Source organism: Zingiber officinale, chromosome 6B (assembly GCF_018446385.1).
Source record: "Zingiber officinale cultivar Zhangliang chromosome 6B, Zo_v1.1, whole genome shotgun sequence".
NCBI classification, from domain to species: domain Eukaryota; kingdom Viridiplantae; phylum Streptophyta; class Magnoliopsida; order Zingiberales; family Zingiberaceae; genus Zingiber; species Zingiber officinale.
Window position 1 is genome coordinate 105,808,310 of NC_055996.1, and position 22,521 is coordinate 105,830,830.

Sequence of the window (22,521 nt, forward strand, 5' to 3'; positions counted from 1 at the left end):
TTGTTCTAATGATAATATAATTGATTTATTTATAAAAGTATTGCGATGTCGATATTTAAAAAATTAATGACAGTGTTAAATTCTCTATGAATCATACAAAGAGGAGTGCTATAATAGATAATTAATTTGATTTAATTTAATTATTGATGATGAATTATTATATTTTCCCATTTTACACCATTCTATCTATTTAAGGGTGTTTAGTACTCTACTGTTAAATTATTAAATTATAACACCTAATGATATTTTTTTTTGAAAAAAATGATTTCTTGTTTTTTTGATTAAGTGGCTTCAATTTGGATATTTTAGGGATGTTTTCAGAAGAAGCGCGTTCTTTTTCGATAAAAGATAGTTTTAATACAAAAGAGCGCTGTTTTATTTTTTTATTATTTTTATTCTAAAAGGAAGTAAATGATATTTTCGGGAAAAAAACGAAAATAGGAGGCCTAAAATGCAACTGTCCATTTTTATTTTTAGCGTCACTCCCACGGACCGCCGGTGTCAGCAAAGCGTAGAACGGGAGGAGAAGCATCGGGAGGAACGAGCTCGCTCGCTCTCAGCTCCAGTAGACGATGGAGGTGAACCAGCGCCCCGCGCGGGCTATCCAACTCCACCCTTCCCGCGCCGCTGTAGTCGATCTCTTCAACCTCTATCTCGGCGTAACCTATTCCCCCCTCTTCCTCCGCTAGTTTGCCTAAATTCGATCCATGATTCCCTTCCCTTTGACGGTAACTTTTTCTTGCAGAGGAGCACCCGGCAGAGATTGGACGACGCCTCTCGCGAGACTCCGTAAGTACTAGAATGTGATTTTTATCAACATTTATGGGAATCTTTCGGTAAATTTAAGTGGATTGAAATTAGGACATCCGAAAGGGTTTAGGGCTTTACTATTATTTAAGTAATTAGAGGGCAAGTTATGGATCAATAAGTGGAGCTGTTGTCCTGTAAAGGATTTCATACAGAAATAATTAGCAGAAGTAAAGCGATTTGATGTCAACCATGAATCGCAATGAAGAAAGTTATATCTGAGCTATTGGGCAATACAAATTGACGGTTTTGAGGATCTGCTAGCATTCTAGTAGCTTACCTTTCAATGATTTTATTGATTATGCTATTTGCTGGCATCAATAAATTTTGCGTCAATACACATTACATGCTGGTTATTCCAAAGGTTTTATTTTTTCACAATTCCTTGAATCTTGTTTTCTCCCTTTGTTCCATCCTAGAACCTTTAGTGGCATCTTGCTTTTAATTAGGAACTTAAGATATTTATCAGCTGAGTAAAGCTGTTGTCCTATAAAAGGATTTTGTGAAGAAAGAAATTAGCACAGGTAACACGGTCGTAAATCCACTAGAATCAAATTGAAGCAAGCTTTATCTGAGCTATTGAGCTAGACAATTGCTGGTTTTGAACTAGGGTTTTGCATGATCAAGGGGAAATTGCTAGAATGTTAGAAGCATACTTTTTATTGATCTTATTGATTGTGCTTATCAGTAAGAGCCTTTGCATTTGGATACATGGGGAGGGAAAGGGCTGAGTTTGAGATCTTTTCCTTAGAGTACTTCAAATTTTTGCTGTGGATAGGGATGCAAGATGCTTTCTGTGGATTGAATTTGGTTAATTTCGGCATACACCTACAAAGTTGGGTGGATGAAAAGTGTAGAAGACAAAGTTACCCATTTTCATTCATACTCGAAGATGAAGTTTGCTCAACATCAGCAACAAAATTGCATTCTACATTGGGTGACAAGATTGCATCCGAACCTGACATTGATCATGTGGTTGGGTGTTTTGCCATGAGAATGCTTATGGGCATCGAGCAATCAACATCCTGTCTGTGTTCAGAGTTGGGTGACACAACTCGAGTTTGGCATCCATGGAGGAGAGGATATTAATTATTAGGGAAATTTGTGCTTTCTCACTTCTTTTCTTCTTCCCCTTCTCTTCATCCAAACAAAATCAATTTTGTGTCTCCCCTTCCATCCTTTTCCATCCCATTCAAATACACAACCCAAGTTTGTTGCTAATACACATTAGGCTAGCCACCTGATTTTCTTGGTAACTCATTGAATCCTGTTTTCTTCCTTTTCCACCTTAAAACCTTTCCTGAAATAGACTAGCAGTCAAAGCAATCTTGGTTGTAGTTACGATATGGTGTTTGTTTGGACCATTTAGTATCGAACTTATTCATTTGCATTTATGTCTGTGATAGGACCAAACTTCAGAAAAGGATTATTGCTCCTCATGGGGAGCTTCCACGTCGCGACGAACAATTTATATTGGATTTTGAGCAATTACAAGGACAATTTTCAGTATGTATAAGAATTTCTTGGGATCTTCAACGTTATTGCTGCCATGATAATCATTACTAGCTAACTGTTTATGATATGATACTTCAGGATCTGGAGCAACTGCGGACAACCACTGAAGCAGTTCTTATATCTTTCATTGTGCAGTGCAGCAGTCATGCACCACAATCAGAATTTCTCCTTTTTGCAATAAGAAGCTTGTGCAGCAGAGGTTATTTGAAGTGGGATACGTTCCTTCTTTCACTCCTCTCAGCAGTTTCCTCTGCTGAGGCAACATTTGGGCAGGTGGCTCCCACAACTCCTGTTGGGCTATCATCACCTTTGATTATTTCATCATCATCTATGCCAAATGCATCAAACCTACATGTTTCATCATCATCTAATATTACCATGTCAAATGCTTCAAACATACACGCTTCTAATCCAGCATCCCCATTGCCAACTATGCATGGTGTCAGTTCACCAGCTCAATCTACTACTGATCAATCTGCTGGCACAACTCTATCACCAATTAAGCCATCGGAACTTTCTGTCTCTGGGCATCATGGTATGACTAGGTCCAGTCATATAGTAAAGGGCAATGCTATTGGTTCGCTCCGTCAGTTCTCATGCAGAATTATTCTAGCCGGCCTAGATTTTAGTCTAAAACCAATAACCCATGCAGAAGTATTTACTCATATGCTTAATTGGTTGGTTAATTGGGATCAAAGGTCTGTAGTTTCAGAGGAAAGTGATAACAAGAAGACCTGGAAGCCTGAAAGACCTTTGCACGAGTGGAGGCACACATGTCTGGATGTTGTATGGGTGTTGGTTGATGAAGATAAGTGCCGTATTCCCTTCTATGAGCTTATCCGTAGCAGCTTGCAGTTTATGGACAATATTCCCGATGATGAGGCAATGTTTAGCATCATTCTGGAAATACATAGAAGAAGGGATATGGTTGCAATGCATATGCAGATGTTGGACCAGCACCTTCATTGCCCTACATTTGCTACTCATAGGTTCTTGACACAATCCTATCCAAGTTTAACAGGTGAATCATTGGCGAATGTCCGTTATTCTCCCATCACTTACCCTGGTGTTTTAGGAGAACCATTGCATGGAGAGGTAAGCAAAAATTTTGTTCATAGGATTAAATTATTGATATTAGACATGCTTGTTAATAAATTTTTATTTCCTTTATCTTAATCATATTGTCTTCTTAACTTACTTGAGACTGAAAGTAGATTAATACAAGTGGTTAGTTTTTCTATTTCTCATTTTGCATCTCCCACTTCAAGAATTTATGCCCTACAAGTATTTTGGTGAGCTCCCTCTATTTATGCCATCATGAAGCCCTCATATAGTCACATAGAGCGATATCATTAGTATCATGCCATATATATATATATTGTTATTTTTTTTGTATGCTTAATCTCTTTCCCCTAGCTTTGATTGGTTAATTTCGCAATTTATCAGTTGCCTTTAAAATTTGAAGGCGTATATACTGTTGTATTATGTTTTTTTTTTCATTTTATCTATCATGACTACTAACTATTATTATTATTATTATTATTATTATTATTATTTTCCTTTTGTCTATCATGGCTGTAACTATTTGGCCACAAATAATTCATATTATTTCTGCTACTAACTACATATTTATCCCAAATTTCTCATTGATTTTTTGGATAAGTAATATATATATATATATATAAGACCAAGGTATAATACTTAGAAATCAATAGCGTCTCATGTCCGACATAATGTCATATCAGAAAACACTCCCAAAGTCTAGTAAACATGAATTTGTACATTTCAAAAATTTTTCACTCTCCAACTATCTCTCATCAAAGATTCAACTGTTCCTAGATCTCTATACAAAATGTATCAAAACCGACATAGCAAGATGACTGGCTTTAGTCAAGAGATGACCTCCTCTGAAGACATGCCCAAAGACTCGTAGCATCCACCAGTAGGTAGACATCTCTTGCCTCATATACAACCACTCTTTGACCCTCCATATGAGATTTCTACATGAGGGCACCAAAGAACAAGTGTTCCTGTGACTCCATCTCTCGCATACAAAAGACACAATACTAATCCTCCAAGTAGTCGAGTCTGTCTCGGGTAGGAATTTGCCTCTGAGCCAACATCAAAGCGTAACTGCATGACTCAGTTGGATGTAGGGCTTCCACATTGTTCTCACTCAAGGTTTCTTAGGACTATGATGCCTAAAGAAGTCATAAGCCTAGCCACACCTCCGTCTTGGTCAAACCAATTTGCCAACCTCTGTATAGCACCTATCGACAATCCAGTAATTGTAAGGATAAGGCCACGGATCTGCAACAGTCACTTGATCAATGAAGAATCTAAGTGCACCGCCTCACAAGTCCATACGCCCGATCGCCTCAAATATGTATGATGCACCCACTTGATCCAAAGAGCATCTTCCTTTGCTTGTATCCGCCAAAGTACCCTTTGCCAGTAAGACAAGGTTCTAAGCTTTCAAGTCGCGGAATCCCAATCCCCCTTCCTTGGCCTACACATATTGCCCAAGACACCAGGGGGTGTTTGGACGTTCACATAAAAGACCTGCATATGCTATAAATGTCGTATATAATACAAAGGGGGATAGGAAGTATATAGAGCCAACAACACTCCACTCCTTGTAACACTGAGGTGATGAGTTGCGCCTTTCCTGCATAAGAAAGTGTCTCCTTCGGCCAATAATTAATTCGCAAGAAGTGGGCCGTAATCCAATATTCGTAGACGCTCATCAACAAGCGGTATCCCTAAATATCAAAAGGGCATAGTCGCCTCTCGGAAGCCCGTAAGAGAAAGAAGCCGCATGCGCGTTGAGTTATCCACTCTAGCTAGATAGGAGTTCGACTTTCGGTGATTAACCTGAAGTCTTGCGGTCACGAAACATCTGCAAACAAGAAGATAATGCTCCCACTAATGCCTCATCCCCCGACTAAATAATAATGTCATCTGCATACGCCAAGTGCACCAATTTAAGATGACCACACCGAGGATGGAATTTGAAATTTGAACTGACCATGCATATCTGTCACCCAAGGATCTCCACACAAATACCAAATAAGTAAGGAGAAAGAGGGTCCCCGTGTTGTAGTCCTCTTGCCCATCTAAAGAATCCAAAAGACCCTGTTAATCGTCAGAGTGATGATGTAGTGGTTACACACTCCATTATCTAGGGTATAAACTTTGTAGGAAATTGTAAATCAATAAGTGCCTCAAGTAGAAACTCCCAATGAACTGAGTTAAAGGTCTTTTGAAGGTCAACCTTCATAATGCATCTAGGGAGATGTGTTTCCTGTTATATCTTTGGAAGAGCTCCTGTACCAGGTGGATATTATATGTAATGAGACGTCCCTATACAAAAGCTATATTGATGAAGTATCCCTCCTACTACCTCGGACAATCTTGAAGCCAATATCTTAGAGATGACCTTGTAGAATATCGTACAACAGGAGATCGATCTATAATCTGTCACCTTGCTAGGGTGGGTAGATTTCGGGACAAACACAATCAAAGTATGATTCCATCTCCGTAGTAATCTCCCATGGGTAAAAAACTCCATAACCGCAGTATTGAAGTTCAACCACTTAATGTCCCAAGAGTGCTTGAAGAATTTAGAGCTATACTCATCTGAGCCTGGAGCTCTCTGATCTCCAATATCAAATAGCGCCTATTTTATCTCCTCTGTTGTAGAAAGTCGCTCCAAAGCATCATGCTGGTCCATTAGAACATGCTGGCTGAATGTCATGCAAGAGTGATGAAAATCTATTGTGCAGTCAACACTCTCTCCGAGTTGTCGGTGGAAGTGTTCCGTGAAAACCTTGACCACCTCCCCAAATACTTCTATAAGATTACCATCCGGCTTCTCCACTGCAATGATCTCATTACGCTTATTATTATGCTTTACCAGAGCATTTAAGGAAGGTAGAATTCTGGTCCACTTGCTTGAAGTAGTTAATCTTTGCACATTGCATAGAGAAAGAGTGTTCTGCAACACTTACATGAGCTGCAATTTGCTGTAACTCCTTGTAATCCTTTGTCATATGACCATGCAATAAACCATCACTTTGCGCCTCCTCTAGGCGTGCTTGGGTAGCCGCAACTCGGACAGATATATGTTGATAATGCTCGGCGTTTGGCCTTCTTCAAATCCGGTTTCAGAGTCTTTAAGATATGTGAGAGTGTTGTTTGTTGCTACGTTCTAATTGTTGCTTGTACCACCCATTTCGTTTCTACTAGTTGCGAGAACAAATCATGTTGGGTTCACATATGGAAGAATCTAAATGGCTTATGAATTCGGATTCTTCCACCCAAGATAGAGTTCAAACGCACTGAGTGTTCTAATAAACATCTAGGAGGTGTAAATTCTGTGAAGCTCTGTAACTCAACCTCTTAACCATTTTCTATTAATAAGCGCTCGATCTAGTTTGCTACATATATTACCATTTGTCGATGTGTATCTGCAGCCGTATACGATAAATCCTCCAATCCTGCAAGGTTCACAAAATTTTAAAAATCTGCAATGCAATGCTGAGTGACCGGTAATCCTCCCCACTTGTCCTCAAAGTAAGAATTGAAATCCACAAGGACCAACCATGGCATTCCCATATCTGCATAAATGTGCTGAAGCCTTTCCCTCAACACCTTCCTCCCCACCATGGTAATCTGACCATACATAAACGTGACCACAACGAGCTTATGAGACGTCCTGCGACGGACCTGACAGTGAACAAATTTCTCATGCCACTCGATCTCCTCCAAATCAATCCTCTGGTCATCCCAAATTAGTAGTATACGGCTCCTACTCCCTTGGTTGTCTTGTTGTTTCACTTGTAGATGTTGGAACCGGCATAACTTCAACTTTTGATATCTCTCATCGAATAGTTTTTGTCTCCAACACACCCAATATACATTACTTCACACTGCGAAAGAGGGACTCCACCCCGTTTTGCTTGAGGCCTTTGTTAAGGCCTCGAATGTTTCAAGAACCGATCTTCATGCGGCCTGAAATGGCTTAAGCCGTCCAGAGGTATGTGTATCCTGCAGCCCTGTATTTGTGCTAGCCGGTGCTGCTGATTGTTCTAGTCTCTGCTGTGTATCAGGCCGATGTGATGAGCCAACCACGACCCTCGGTCTCTCGTCCTCCCTTACTTTAACCACACTCGCTAGGGCCTTTCCTTCGCTGCGAGTAACTGGAAGATATGTTTTCTGACTTCACTCTGTAACAGGGAGGCCAGTAACATTTTCCAGCAGCCTAATTTGTTGCACCATAGGAATCTGGTTTTGTCTTTTGTAGCTTCTCCTCTGATACTGGACCTCCCATTTCCCGTTATCCCCTTGCAAAGGTGGGATCATTATCCTCTATGAGAGCCTCCTTACCCTTTTGAACAACCTGATGAGAAGCAACTCCCACACCTATCTCCACAACTGGTTGTTCATTAACTTGACTCACCAGCTTCGGTACTGCCGGATTTGGACAATGAGCGCTCATTGTATTTTCTGCAGCGATTAACACCTTTGCATCCTCAATTATCTTAGGACACATCGAGCCATCATTCCTCTGTACAATACTCTTCTTGCCTTCCAATGTATTTGGTTTCTGATGATGAACAGCCAGCTCCTTTCCCAGTGGAGACCCAGATTGTTCAGCAAAATCATTAGATCCTTGTACCAGTGCTTGTCTACTTAAACCTTCCGTCAAGTGTGGATGTTGCTCACTCGTTATCAACATGTGACGCCAATTGGATTTCAATCCCTAAATTCTCATTGTTGTTATACTAGTGTCTATGTATCTTAGTTGTCCAAAACTATGAACTAAAAAGATGATTAGTTGTATTGTTAAATCTACCCGACTATGAATTTCTAATGTCTAGTTTATGTAATATTTGAAAGTCGAAAGCTATCAATCTAACTTCAATGACTTCTATAGATGAAATAATTCATTGAACTTGGAATTGCTATTTATAGAGAAATGTTGAATGAATGGTAAGTTAATTACACACATGTCCAAGATTCTTGCAGAAGGTAACTTGGAATTGTAGCGCCAAATTACTGAAACCAACAACATATACTTCTAAAACTCTTCAGATCAGTAAGAACAGCTGCTGTCAACTCATTGAGAAGTGTTGAACACAAGTATAAAGGAAATGGATGAAGAGGCCGCGAATGAAAATGCCTGCATACTCATTCCATTCATTTTGAAATTCAATACTAGTCAAAAGAATAGAAAGAGTCACCTCCTTTAGTACCACATGATTAAGTGAAACTTTTTTAGAATATATATAAGTATCACATGGTGCCCACTTAAATGCCTAGACATTTGTGTTTTGTTAAATTTCCTTGGACTTTTCCATGGTACCAATGTTAGTCCCTTGCTTCTGGCTTTAAGGGGATCTGAATTGGAAAGAAGATTGACCTCCTCCATTTAGCTCCACTTGGCTGAATGGTACTCTCTTTGATATGCTTAAGTTTCCAGGGCCCACAATGAAGCTTGATTTCAGGTTTGGAAATAGACATCTATACTTTTAAAAAGTTTTTAAGAGTTTTCTTAAAACTCCTCCCAAGACGACCGATTATGGTCGGTCCCAAGCTCGGATACAGGAGGAGGGTTGCGGTAGGTTGTCAGCCAGCGTTAAAACTATGATAAATATTCAATGAATGAATCTATTAAACTATTGTACTAATGCTTGGTTGTTTCCCAGAAGGAACGGGTTGCAGGTTCGACTGTAACATCTTAGCAAAGACCGCTACATCTTCAAAATTCTGGTGTAGTACTAAATATGCAAGAGTTCGCATGACAGGGTCCGACTATAACGTATCAGCAAGTATCGCTACATCTCCATGAGAACTTTTGTAGTGTTAATTAAGCAAGAGTTCTCGCACTATAGGTTGGATAAGAACAAATATAGGAAAACTAATAATCTAAGATTTGGAACATGGAGCCTAGAAACCCTTACTAATAAATCAATGGAGATAGTAGATACGATGATTAGGATAAGAATTAGTATTTTGTGTATAAGAGATAAAATGGATAAACGAAACGACAAAGATGATAGAGAATTCGGATTTTAAGTTATGGTACATATGAAAGAGTAAAGCAAGAAATGGAGTGGGTATCGTCGTAGATAGTTCGTTAAAGGATGAAGTTGTAAGAGTAGTTAGAAAATGAGATAGAATTGTAGCTCTTAAAATAATAGTGGCGAAAGAAACTATGAACATACTTAGCGTATATGCACCGCAAAAAGGATTAGATGAAGCTACCAAATCAAGATTTTCGAACGACTTAGATGAAATATTATAAAATATTTTGCCAAATGAAATGATTTTAATATGAGGTGATCTAAATGAGCATATCGGAGTGAAAAATGAGGAATATGAGATGGTACATAGGAGTTATGAATTTGGAACGAGAAATGAGGAAGAGAAAACTATATTAGATTTTGCGATATAATTTTATATTAGCTAATATATTTTTTAAGAAAAGAGAACACTTAGTTACGTTCAAAAATGAGAATAATAAATCGCAAATTAATTTTCTTATAGTTAGGAAGAAGGATAGAAATATTTATACAGATTACAAAGTTATACTTGAGAAAGCTTAACTACCTAACATAGGTTAGTAGTGTCGGATATACGCCTCAAACATAGTATTAATAGCAAGAAAATATATACGATTCTTAGAATTAAGTGGTGAAAGTTAAAGGATGAGAAGCAAAATATATTTAAGGAGAAGGTAGACGTACAAATATTAGATGAAATATACGGTGACTTTAATACAACATGGGATAAGATGATATCAAAAGTGAAAATAGTAGCTAAGAGTATAGTCGGTGAGTCAAAGGGGCATTTACCACCAAGTAAGGAATATTGGTGGTGGAATGAGAAAGTACAAGAGAAAGTGAAGGAAAAATAAATAGCTTATAAGGAATTATATATTTGTAAGAACGAGGAAAACTTAAACAAATAGATAATAGCCAAAAAAAAAAAAAAGAAGCTAAGAAAGTAGTGAATGGAGCAAAGAATGAACTTTTGAATGATGATATCAAAAATTTGATACAAAAGAAGGGGAAAGAGATATTTATAGCTAAAGTGAGAGAAAGGAAGACAAGAGATCTTATCCAAATAAAATGTATTAAAGATGAATGTAATAAGGTACTAGTAAACGACGGAGAAACAAAAGAGCGGTGACGTTTTAGTGAAGGTTTAGGTAACCAACTTAACTTAGGTAATTTAAAATTTAAATTTTTATCATAAAATTCAAACTTTAGAAGTAGAACAAATTTTAAATAAGATGCACAATGGAAAAGTCGTTGGACCAGATGATATTCCGATAGAGGTATGGAAGTGCCTAGGGAAATAAGGTATTGAATGACTTACAAAATTATTTAACATGATATTGAAAACGAAAAAAATGTTTGATCAATGGAAGATAAGTACTCTAGTTCCCTTATATAAGAACAAGAGAGACATATAAAATTGTGTAAATTATAGGGGTATTGAACTAATGAGTCATACCATGAAATTTTACGAAAAGGTAATAGAAAAAAGATTAAGGAGATTACAGTGATCGAAAACCAATTTGAGTTCATGTCTGAAAGGTCGATAATAGAAGCTATATATTTTTTTAGATAATTAATTGAAAAATATCGGGAGCAAAAATAAGATCTACACATGATATTTATTAACTTAGAAAAAAGCTTATAATAGAGTTTCAAGAGAAATTATATGGAGAATTATAGAAAAGAGAGGTGTTAGCGTAACATATATTGAACTAATTGATGATATGTATGAGAATGTAACAACCAGAGTAAAGACTTCAGGTGGAGTAATTGAAATATTTTCAATAAAGATAGGGTTACAACAATGATCAACTCTAAGTCCATATCTTTTTTTACTAATTATGGTTGAACTTATTGTGCACATTCAAGACACAGTATCGTGGTGTTTGTTGTTTGCAGATGATATTGTTTTAGTAGATGAAACACGTTAAGGAGTAAATGCTAAACTAGAATCTTAGTGGGAAACAATAGAAGGGAAAGGTTTTAGGCTTAGTAGATTAAAGACAAAATATATGGAATTTAAGTTTAGCAATATTAGATGTAATGAGACAATTGTTAAGATAGGAGATGACGAGTTGTCGGAATCGAGAGTTTTAAATATTTATGATCATTAATACAAAATGATGAAGGGATTGAGAGGTATGTCTTACATAGAATACAAGTAGGATGGTTGAAATGCAGGAGAGTATCAGGTGTTTTATGTGACCGTAAAGTACCTCTAAAACTTAAAGAAAAGTTCTATAAAACCATTAGATCTGCTATGTTATATGGAGCTGAATGTTGGACTATGACTCGAGCACATCAGCAGAAAATGAAAGTTGCAGAGATGAGGATGTTAAGGTGGATGTGTGGATAAACGAGGATGGACAAAATAAGAAATGAGAGCATTAGAGAGAAAGTCGGAGTTGCATCTATTGAGGGAAAACTCCGAGAGACACGTTTAAGATGTACGGCTATGTACTTAGACGACTAATAAATGCTCCAGTTAGGCGATGTGAAATTATGACAAACACGCATATCAAACGAGGAAGAGGAAGACCAAAAAAGACTTCGTTAGTAACAATAAAATAAGATAAAATTTATTTAAATATAGATGATGATATAGTAGGAGATAGAGCTCAATGGTGTAAGAGATTCATATAGCCAACCCCACCTAGTGGGATAAGGTTTGGTTGTTGTTGTTATTGTTTGAAAGTAGTTAAAAATCACAAAACACAAGGAAGCTATGCACTTCACACCAATGCAAATGATATCACATAGAATCAATAAAATATTTTTGAGGTCCCTTATGCAATTCAAGACACTGTTCTGGCCAGGATACTCTGTACCCATATGTACTCATTTGGTATATAGTATGCTACGATGCATGGATCATTCTGTGCAGACATGTGAATGGAAATATTAGTGTGATTCTTGGCAATTAGACACCTATTTTCTGAATTCATGAATTATGCTCAAGGGCAATAAAAGAAAATTGTTTTGTACTTGTGGGCTAATTGCTTCCATATCTCTTGATTCACTTTGGTTTCTTATTCTAATTGAAGCTTTTGTTTTTTTATAGGATCTTGCCGCCTCTATTCCAAAAGGAAGTTTGGATTGGGAAAGAGCCTTGCGTTGTCTTAGACATGCGCTTCGTACAACTCCTTCGCCTGATTGGTGGAGACGTGTACTCCTTGTTGCCCCTTGTTATAAACCTCCACAGACATCAACACCTGGTGCTGTTTTCTCCCCTGAAATGATTTGTGAGGCAGTTGTTGACAGAACAATAGAATTATTAAAGATCACAAACTCAGGTAATAAGGTGCCAACTTAGGATTTTCTTACTAGAATATCTAATGCATACACAACACATGCATATGTATATATGTACATGTGTGTGCATATATGCATGCATGCATGCCCAAGTTGGAATTATTGGAAGTATTGGGAGTGTTTATATAGAATCTCAATTATTAGGCTACCTCTTTTCGATGGTAAATAAGTGTTTGCGTATGTGTGTGCGTCTTGTATCTGAGGTTAATGAGAAATACATATTTAGATCTTAATGATCCTAGGACTGAGCTACACTGATTAACTACATATCGAACTGCATATGTTCATAGATCAATAGACGTTATTTTCTTGCAAATACATGCCTTTTCTTTTTTCTCTATTCAAATATGAGTGTTAGCTGCATTGCTTGAGAGAGGGATGATATTAAATTCCTCTTGAGTTTGGCACTTTTTTCTTTGTTTGATTGTTTGCTGGAGGGAAGGGAGGGATGATGTTAGACTCTATCCTGAGTTGGAAGTATTGGTACTATGTATAATAAAATCTCTGATTTATTAGGCTACCTCTTTTCGAGGGTAAATAAAATAAATATCCCCTAACTTGGTGTTTGAGGGATCTGATGATTTCAAATTCCGTTCCCAAGTCACACATTAACTTGGTGTTTGAGGGAAGGGATGACTACATATTTCACTAGTGCATATTTTCTCTTGTTTTAAAACCTTTGCTGTAGATGTTACAGCACTGTCTCAGTCTGTAATACTTCACTGATTCACTAACATTTCAGTTGCAGCTTAGGGCCAATATATATTAAGTTGCTGCCATGTGACTTGAAGGCCACGGATTCGGGTCTCTTGCAAAGCAAGGGAAGGCTACGTACACTCCCGCACATTAGTGGGAGCTTCGTGCATCAGACTGCCTTTTTTATTTTTTTATTTATTCTAGATACAAAGATATCCTACAATCTTGAAATTCTAGACTTATTGCATTTTTCTATACCAGTTTATGTTTTTCTATCCTACAATCACAAATTATGTTCTTTAAAAGTCTGTTAAGAAAGCAATTACTTTCTACACATATGTTTAAACTTTCTCAGTGGATATGAAACTTTGGATAAAATACATTATATAACTAAAGACCAACATAGAACTTAAAAATTGTAGGTGTGAGAAACTTGTACAATCAGTGACACTAACAATTAAAAAAAATCTATTTTAACCTGAGTTAATGCTTATTGAAGCTTTTCATTAATTCTACAAAACATGTTGCTCTTGTTTGTATTTTCTGATTTCTTGAAAAAAGGAACTTTTTTCTGAGACAAATGTTCTTATTGCTCTTTCGGAGAATAACTATCCGTATCCTTTTTCACTTTCGCAGAAACACAATGCTGGCAGGAATGGCTTATATTTGCAGACATTTTCTTCTTTCTAATGAAGAATGGATGCATTGATTTTCTTGATTTCATTAACAAACTCACCTCTCGAATCACAAGAGGTGACCAACAGATTCTGCGTAGTAATCATGTGACTTGGCTGCTTGCACAGATTATTCGCATTGAGCTTGTGATGAATACATTGAGTTCAGACCCAAAGAAGCTGGTTTGGACACAAAACTCTGTCATCCTTTTCATTTTGTTAATCATAAAAGGACTGCTACCTGACCTATTATGTTTCTACATTCTTTGCTTTTCTATAAGAAACAGAGCAATCGATTTAAATAAAATTTTCATCTTTATATCTTACCTATTTGGTTGAGGTTGACATCACACTTTGCTGTTAATCTAGGATCATAATTTGTCAATTATAATATAATTTTACGAAAGTTGCTTGACTAGGTTGATTAGTGAAAAGTTAGGCTACCTAGGAATACAAGTTGTATTGTGTTGCATGGTGCATCATACTCTTGTTGAGTTATTTAGGTATTTTAATATTTGTATTGCACATGTAACTATTTGGACAAGTTGATACAGAGTGCCTGGTTAAAGTGAAGAAATCATTAAGATTATTAGAATAAAGAGTGAGATTGAAGGGGACAGGAGTTTTTGGATTCTTGTGTTATATCATTCATTCCTATGCCAAAAACAAAATTTAATAGGCCTTTGATGTGATAGGATTCAGTTTTCTCTGCATCAAAATATCAGACAATTAGAAACATGCAAGAAGTTAATATGATAAGGACCTTTTAAAATACCGACATGGTTTGCAATGTTATAAGAAAAATAAAAATCTACTAGTGAAGCGACAAATAGAATTGATAAGAGTTGATTAGATGTACATGACAGAGATTGAAAATTGTATTCCTAACTCATTTTTATAGATTGATAACATGACTTATTCTTTATAAAATAAGAAATTTATCTAATCTGTGAGAAGTTTTTAAGTATCTGGAATATACTCAAATCTAAATCTATTTAAGAGTTGTAGCTCCTCTAATTTGTAATGTTATGTTATGCTTGCATCTAATAGTATGTTTCATTTGCATCTATAAATCTATAATTTAGATTTATGCTGCTGTGGTATGTCAGGTGGAGACTACAAAAAAGATCATTTCATTTCATAAAGAAGATAAAAATATTGATCCAAGTAATGTCAGTCCTCAAGCAATTCTATTGGATTTCATTAGTAGCAGTCAAACTGTACGTATTTGGTCTTTCAACACTTCAATTAGGGAGTACATCAACAATGATCAGCTTCAGAAAGGAAAGCAGATAGATGAATGGTGGAGACAAGTAACCAAAGGCACTTATATTTCTCTATATCCTTGCAAAAATATTTGTTATTTGCTTCCAATGCTTGTTTCTATATCCTGATAAACCTTGGCCTTTTTTTTCACATCGTGGAGAAATTGATGCTTGCATCATACTTACTTTAAACAGCAAAGAAAAGTTAATGCTCGCTTTGATAACCTCCAATAACCAGAATGTCTGTGATAATTGTTAGGCCATTCTTATTCCACAAAGGCACAAGCATATAGGAGAGCCTGGTTGGATATGCTCCTACGCCTTTAGTCTATTGTATTACTGAAAACTGTTATATGGTGTATTCATCATTCATAGCTATTTTTGTTCCATTTTATTCAATTTCATATCTAAATTTGTTCTGTTGCTATTTTGTTGTATTGACACTTCAATTTTCTATATACGCATACAAATTTCCTTTCTTACTAGCTTGAGCTCAAGACTTGAAAATTATCATTAAATATTCCTTGTTCCATTGCATTGAAGAGTCATCTATCTCTTTGATTCTCCACTAGAGTTCTTGGTTTGGTGGGGTGACGGTCCTTCGGTCAAGTCATTGTCGATCATGATGTTTTTTAGCATCGGTAGTGTACCTCTACTGGCTTTCTCGATGTCTGTTAATATCTAGTTGCACTGAAGAGTTTCTTGAGCTCCTCCTGGCATGCCCTCTTCAACTCTCTTTTCCACCACATTTTGCCATATTGCTTCTACCTCTGCTCTAAGAAGGAATTAGTCTTCCCTAAGATGGATACCCATCACATTTTCTCCCTCTTCACGTGTAACTTTAGCTTTTTCTTTGCCTAGTGCCTTTGTTGTCTCCTTTTTGCAGAAGGTTTAATCTCTTCGTCAAGAACTATGATATTTCCCACATAGATCCTTCTGGGATCTCAATATGATCATCTTTCATCAGCCAGGTTATTTGCTTAGAGATTCTCCACCAATCATTCAATTGTTGGCTTTGGGATTGGATGCACCTTTATTGTAAGATATCTACTGTGTATCTTGGTACTTTGTCACTGCTGGGATCCCTTGTTAGAGTGTATACTAAAAGCCTAGCTTTTGTAAACATTTATTTATGAAATAAAAGAATCACATTGGTCAAATGTCTACATTTTATTTGTTAAGTGTAGTTCAATTAATTTATATTGTAGATAACATGGTGTGTGGTGTCACACACAGAAAATCATGTTATCAGTTCTTTATAAATTATAAACAGTTGCTCACGACTAAGATGGAAAGGAACAACCCATTGGAATAGTTGTAATATAATTAAGTATTAGTTTATCTTGACTAATAAATTACACTAAGTACACTCTAAGTGTATTGAGTAGGACCATTTTAGGTAAGTTCTTTTTATACTGACTTAATAAAAGAACTAGGCCTTAGTTATTATGGAAGTGTGTGCTCTTAATCCTAATATAATAACAAGCACATATATTTAGTATTTATTTTTTTAACTTATCAAAGTGTGAGATTTAGCTCGATAAATCAATAGGCTCGATAAGTTGGGAAATGATATTACTTATAGTGTGCGTTGTTGATTATAGAAGGAAATTGTATCCTAGTAATCTAGGTTGAGAATGTCCCCAAGAGGAGCTTATAAAAATTGTCATGTTAAACCCTGCAGGTGGACTTAGTCCGACATGACAATAAGGTTGAGTGGTACTACTCTTGTAGCTAGATATTAATTAAGTGAGTTGTCAGTAAGTTACTTAATTAGTTGACATTTGTTATCTTAAACACAAGGAGACTAACACACTCATTATAAGGAGCCCATAATGTAATTTGGGATTGGTGCGGTAGTGCAATAATAACTCTTTAGTGGAATGAGTTATTATTGATAAACTTGAGTTGTGTGTTCGGGGCGAACACGGGATACTCAAGCTCATCGGAAGGCCAAAATCAATTTCTCCTCTAGGTCCCTGCCGTAGCCTCATTTAAGCCTCAAGTCCATCCAAATTAAAACCCTTTTTGGTGTCCAAGAAAGGGCCGGCCCAAGGCTTGGTGACCAAGCCAAGGGCCGACCACCATCTTCTCTTAAGTGGTCGGCCCTTTGCTTGGTGTCTAAGCAAGAAGGGTCCGACCATATTAATTCAAAAGTGAAGGGGTGTTTTGAATTTTTTAAAATCTTCTCTTTGTAGAAAACTATAAGTTTTAAAAGAGAAATTTTAAAATGAAAAACCTTCCTTATTTGAATTAGGCCACATGTTTTAATAGAGAGTTTTAAAAGTTTTAAAACTTTCCTTTTTTAACCATCCTCATGGTTTTAGAAAAAAGGAAGAGAAGTTTTAAAATTAAAATTTTCTATTTTTGTAAACATGTTAAAAAAGGAAATTTTTAGAAGAGAAGTTTTAAATTTTAAAACATGGTTTTAATTTTTAAAACTTTCATTTTTTAACATCCACTTTAAGAAAGAGAGCTTGTAAAATTTTATAAGAGGATTTCTTTTTTTTATAAAATTTTATAAAAATTATTTTTTCCTTCTTATTGATGTGGCCGGCCACCCTTGCTTGGTGCCCAAGCAAGGGCTGGCCAATCAAGCCAATCAATCCATGATTGATGATTGATTCAATCAAGAGGAAAGAAAAAGAAAAATAAAAGGGGAAAAGGAAAAACAAGAGGAAGATTTTAATTTTTGTAAAAAGTCTTTCCTTATTTGCCTTGGGCAAGTAATATAAAAGAAGGCGAGAGGAGGCCTCATGAGATAACAATTCTTATTCTCAAGTTGGTGCTTCCTCTTGTGGCTGACCCTCTCCCTCTTCTTATTCCCTTGCTCTTTTTTGTTCCCTTGAGGTGGTGGTGGCCGAAACATAGAGAAGGAGAAGAAGACTTTTGGGTGGTGTGTATCTTGGAGGATCGTCGCCCACACGACGTCCAAGGCGAGGCGAGGAATACGACAGAAGATCTCGAGGTCATTAGCATACAAAGAGAAGGTATAACTAGTAGTTTTCTTCCGCATCATGCTAGTTATTTTTCTTTGTATGAATTCCCAATACAAGAGGCATTAGATTCTAGTTTTTCGAATTTGTTATTCGAATTTGTGTTTTTTGTTTTTCGAATTTGTGATTCGATTGTTCCTTTTGGTTAAACCTAGAGTTATATAAGGAAATTAAATATTAGCTTTCCTTAAAAGGTTTTGTCTAGGAAGTCGTGGTTGCTCCCATATCCAAGAAGGCCTAATGCCTCGCCATGTTTAACCTAGAAGTCAATTTTGAAAATTAATATTTAATTGAATTTATAACATAGGTGGATTTGGATCAATAGTGTTAAGTTCCGCTTGCAATCCAAGTCTAAACCATTAAGAACAGATAAGTTAAATTTGGAATCAATAATGTTAAGTTCTGTTTGCGATTCCTAATTTAACTTCTAAAAAACACAATAGATTATTTAGGAAAGGTTCGACACTTGTACAAAATTTTTGTACAGTGGAACCTGTACGATCTTCCTAGGATTAACCAACATCCCTCTGTGGATATTCCCTCCTCATCTTGCTCCCAGTTGACTGCACCTCCCTCACCCAATTCGTCCAACTGATTGCCAATTGTTCTCATGAACTTTTTCTAGATGAACTTAACTGTTGCATGCTTGGATGTACCTCATTTGTGAAGTCATCATTGAGCTCTCCATCTACCTCAGTAGCTCATTTCAACTCAAGGGCCAGAAAATTTTCTCTATCCCTTCTAGATCTGCGAAAATGCTGTTGCATCTTACTCTTCTTGTCAATATATGCATCCATCTTTCAAAACTGGAGTATTGCCCACTAATTATTGCATACCATCATAAGTTAAGTACACATCCATTCGACTCAGATTAAATCATGCATCTTGAATTATCCATTGCCTAGCAGACATTCTATTATGGTCCACGAGGATCATCTATAAGACAAACTGGCCATCTTATTTAGCGAAGATGATAATTTGGAATTTTTGCATTGATGAACATTTCATCTCGTGGGCTTGAAGATTCTACAAATAATCCTATGGGTCAAATAAAACGTCAGAGATTGTTTCAGTCGGCAATACAAGAATCTCTTCAATGTCTAACAATTTGTTATGTTGATTGTGTTTGCACGGAAGGATTCTGCTATCTTTGGCCTAAACTTTATATATATATACTTGAGACATCTTCAGAGAGGTGTTAATAGTATCTACCTGCTATCTTGGGCTATTCATATCTACTTTTGTTTTGTTGCTATCTTGGTGCATTCGTACTTCCGACATTTCTTATTCATGTAAACACATCATGTCCAAGAGGATGCCTGATTCCGACATATCTATGACATCTGAATTAATCATAGTGATGCCTGATTCCTGAGCTATCTAGATGTTCCATTTGCTTAATTTGGCAATCATAGAATTTTATTCCCTATAATTTGTTTCAGGAGAACGAACATTGGATTTTATGAGTTTAGATGATCGATCTATGGGAATGTTTTGGGTTCTCTCTTTTACAATGGATCAGCAAACGTGTGAAGCAGTTATGAATTGGCTTTCATCAGCTGGAGTAACAGAAATCCTACAAGGACCTAATATGCAACCTAATGATAGGATGATGATGATGCGAGAAACTTACCCTCTATCTATGACATTACTTTCCGGGTTGTCAATCAATTTATGCTCAAAGCTTGCATTTCAACTTGAAGAAGCCATATTTCTCGGTCAGGTATATAAAATTTATACACCGGAAAACTTTTCTAAAGAACTACACTTTTATCTGTGGCCACTTTTATCATGCACTATTATATGGTCGCAGACTGATTTTTGTTAATATGGCGGGCTGCATGAATCACTTTCGCCAGTGTAAGAAAAATAATGGATATTTTTTGTTAGATAAGTAATAATCAAAGATTCTAAGGAGTTAAGAACAAGTGCTTTGGATGTCAAGGTCTTTTTCACTCAAGACACGCAGCCTTGGGATGGTTCTACACAAAGTTCTCGTAATTTTGAGTTAATGTTCATCTTATCTTTTCTTTTATAATGAACTTATATGTTTAGAAATTTCAATGTTAATACTGATTTTAATATCAGTTTATATTAGTGAATACCAAACCGAGTTAACACATGATAAGGGTTGGCAAAGGTTGGACCATGCTGACCTAGTTCTAGGCCAGGTCCACCTCTCGCGTCTCCTCTTACATGATTTATTTTCTCTACAATAAGAAATTTACAGTTTCATGGTCAATTAAATTTAAATTTTGCTGAAGCAATAACAACAACAACAACCACCAAGCCTTATCTAAATCCTAAACCCTAAATTTTATTGAAGCAAGTTGAAAAATATCTAAATAATGAACCATAATGGAAAATGCTTAAATAATAATTAGTAGTAAACTATAAGCAATAATTAATGGTTATTTTTTATAAATAATGAAAATATTTTAATTAAATAGTTAATAAATCAATAATATTTAATTAATAAAGGCTAAGAATTGTGTAACTAGTAATAGCAAGTATTTTGATTTTTAGTTTTTTTATTAGCTTATTAGGTACTAACTTAATAGGTGATCACATGTATCAAATTATTACCACAACTGAGTTTGCCACTTGCACTTCCTCCATTCTTCACTCCACTTCCCTCTAATTCCTACCTTTACCCTTATTCATATACTCACCTTATCCACAATTCCTCGTTTCAACTTTCACCTCTATTGCCAATCCTCTACTCAACCTCTATGATGAGCTTTTTCTTGCTTGGTCTTGATCATAGAAGTTTAGATAAAACTTGATTCACTTGTCATAGGCAATACTTTATTGATGTTGGGTGACACAAATACAGCATGTGCTTGAGCTTGCCCCAGGCATGAATCAAAGATGAGCTTAGGCTGGAACGACATCTCCTTGATGCACATACCAAGTATGGGCCTATTAGCTTCCCTCATTTTAGCCATTAAAATGGAGCCAAATGACCACAATACACCTTTAGTGTTAACAAACACCAATTTATTACATTTGACTGCAAAATTGTCAAAATGGAGCCAAATGAATAAGCCACAGGTTTGTGAAGTAGGATTAGGTTAATTAAATTTGCATTTTTGAAAATAAGTCTGCAATTTTTTAGAAATCATAATTAGACCCTTCAAAAACTAAACAATATAACACTATCACTCCTAGTTCAACACTGATACTCCTGTTATCCACTTGCAAAAACTTACGAGGCATCCTACACCTAGATACTAGAGTCCTAGTTACAGGCTGGTAGATATTTCATTCAGAATGAGAAAAATCATGTTATGGTATCTTAACACCGTAATAACTCACCTGTTCAAAGCTAACGCGTTATACTCTATATATAAAATTGCAAATTATAAGAATTAACTTAATATGCTGGTTAGGATCTTGGATTTTGTCTTGCTAATTTCTGGAGGTGTTAAGAGATTAAATTGTGGGACCTTTATTCAAGTTTGTTAGAGTTCTTAAGCATCAACCTTAGACATTCTAAAACCTCGTGCACCAATGTTTTTCTTGCATGAACTATTGTCCAATAGATTATTAAGCACTATGCAGAAACTACCGTCTATGTGTTTAGACAATCAGATCCTGTTTTTGCCAGGTTGGTTGCATTAGATTGTGTTTATATTTTCTGGTTGATATTACTGCTAAATTGTATCGGTTGGTTGGAGAATTTTTTTTCCCCTGAAACTTCAATCTTGTTTCCACCTACTAGGTTAGCATTAGTTAATACAACTATTTGATTCTCAAACTGAATAAATTACATCAAAGATGTTGGTTATGTTTAATCAACATGCAATATTTTGCATACTAGTGATGACATCTTTCATTTTGTTGCTGGATTACTTATTTATTTTAAAATTGAATAAATTATATCAAAGATGTTGGTTGTGATCAATCAACATGCAATTTCTGTGGACTAATTTTGACAACATTTTGTTGTAGGCCATCCCTAGCATTGCCATGGTCGAAACCTATGTCAGATTGCTGCTTATTGCTCCTCACTCCTTATTTCGCCCTCATTTCACGGTATAATTTGTAACTGTTGGCCCCCTTACATTGTCGTGATAGAACTGAAACACGGATAGGGTGAATGCTAGATGGCTTATATTTAGTAAATACTTGGTATATGCAAATATATTAATGAAAATTTCGCCCTTTTTTTTGTCAAGCAAAGGCA

At 36.1% G+C, this 22,521-nt stretch overlaps 1 protein-coding gene across 1 annotated transcript; it reads left to right on the forward strand.

Moving 5' to 3' along the window:
- Positions 1 to 475: 475 nt before the first annotated feature.
- On the forward strand, positions 476 to 22,417 carry LOC121988702 (mediator of RNA polymerase II transcription subunit 23-like). The gene is made up of 9 exons (XM_042542265.1): positions 476 to 659; positions 746 to 789; positions 2,214 to 2,313; positions 2,401 to 3,417; positions 12,451 to 12,682; positions 14,034 to 14,254; positions 15,181 to 15,394; positions 19,775 to 20,055; positions 22,287 to 22,417. The coding sequence occupies exons 1-9, from the start codon at positions 573 to 575 to the stop codon at positions 22,374 to 22,376; spliced, it is 2,286 nt and encodes a 761-aa protein (XP_042398199.1). The 5' UTR covers positions 476 to 572; the 3' UTR covers positions 22,377 to 22,417.
- Positions 22,418 to 22,521: the final 104 nt, after the last annotated feature.

Coding starts and splice junctions, on each gene's coding strand:
- LOC121988702 (XM_042542265.1), top strand. CDS start 573: ATGGAGGTGAACCAGCGCCCCGCGCGGGCTATCCAACTCCACCCTTCC. Junction 12,683..14,033: donor ATTAAAGATCACAAACTCAG/GTAATAAGGTGC, acceptor TCACTTTCGCAG/AAACACAATGCTGGCAGGAA. Junction 20,056..22,286: donor AAGCCATATTTCTCGGTCAG/GTATATAAAATT, acceptor ATTTTGTTGTAG/GCCATCCCTAGCATTGCCAT.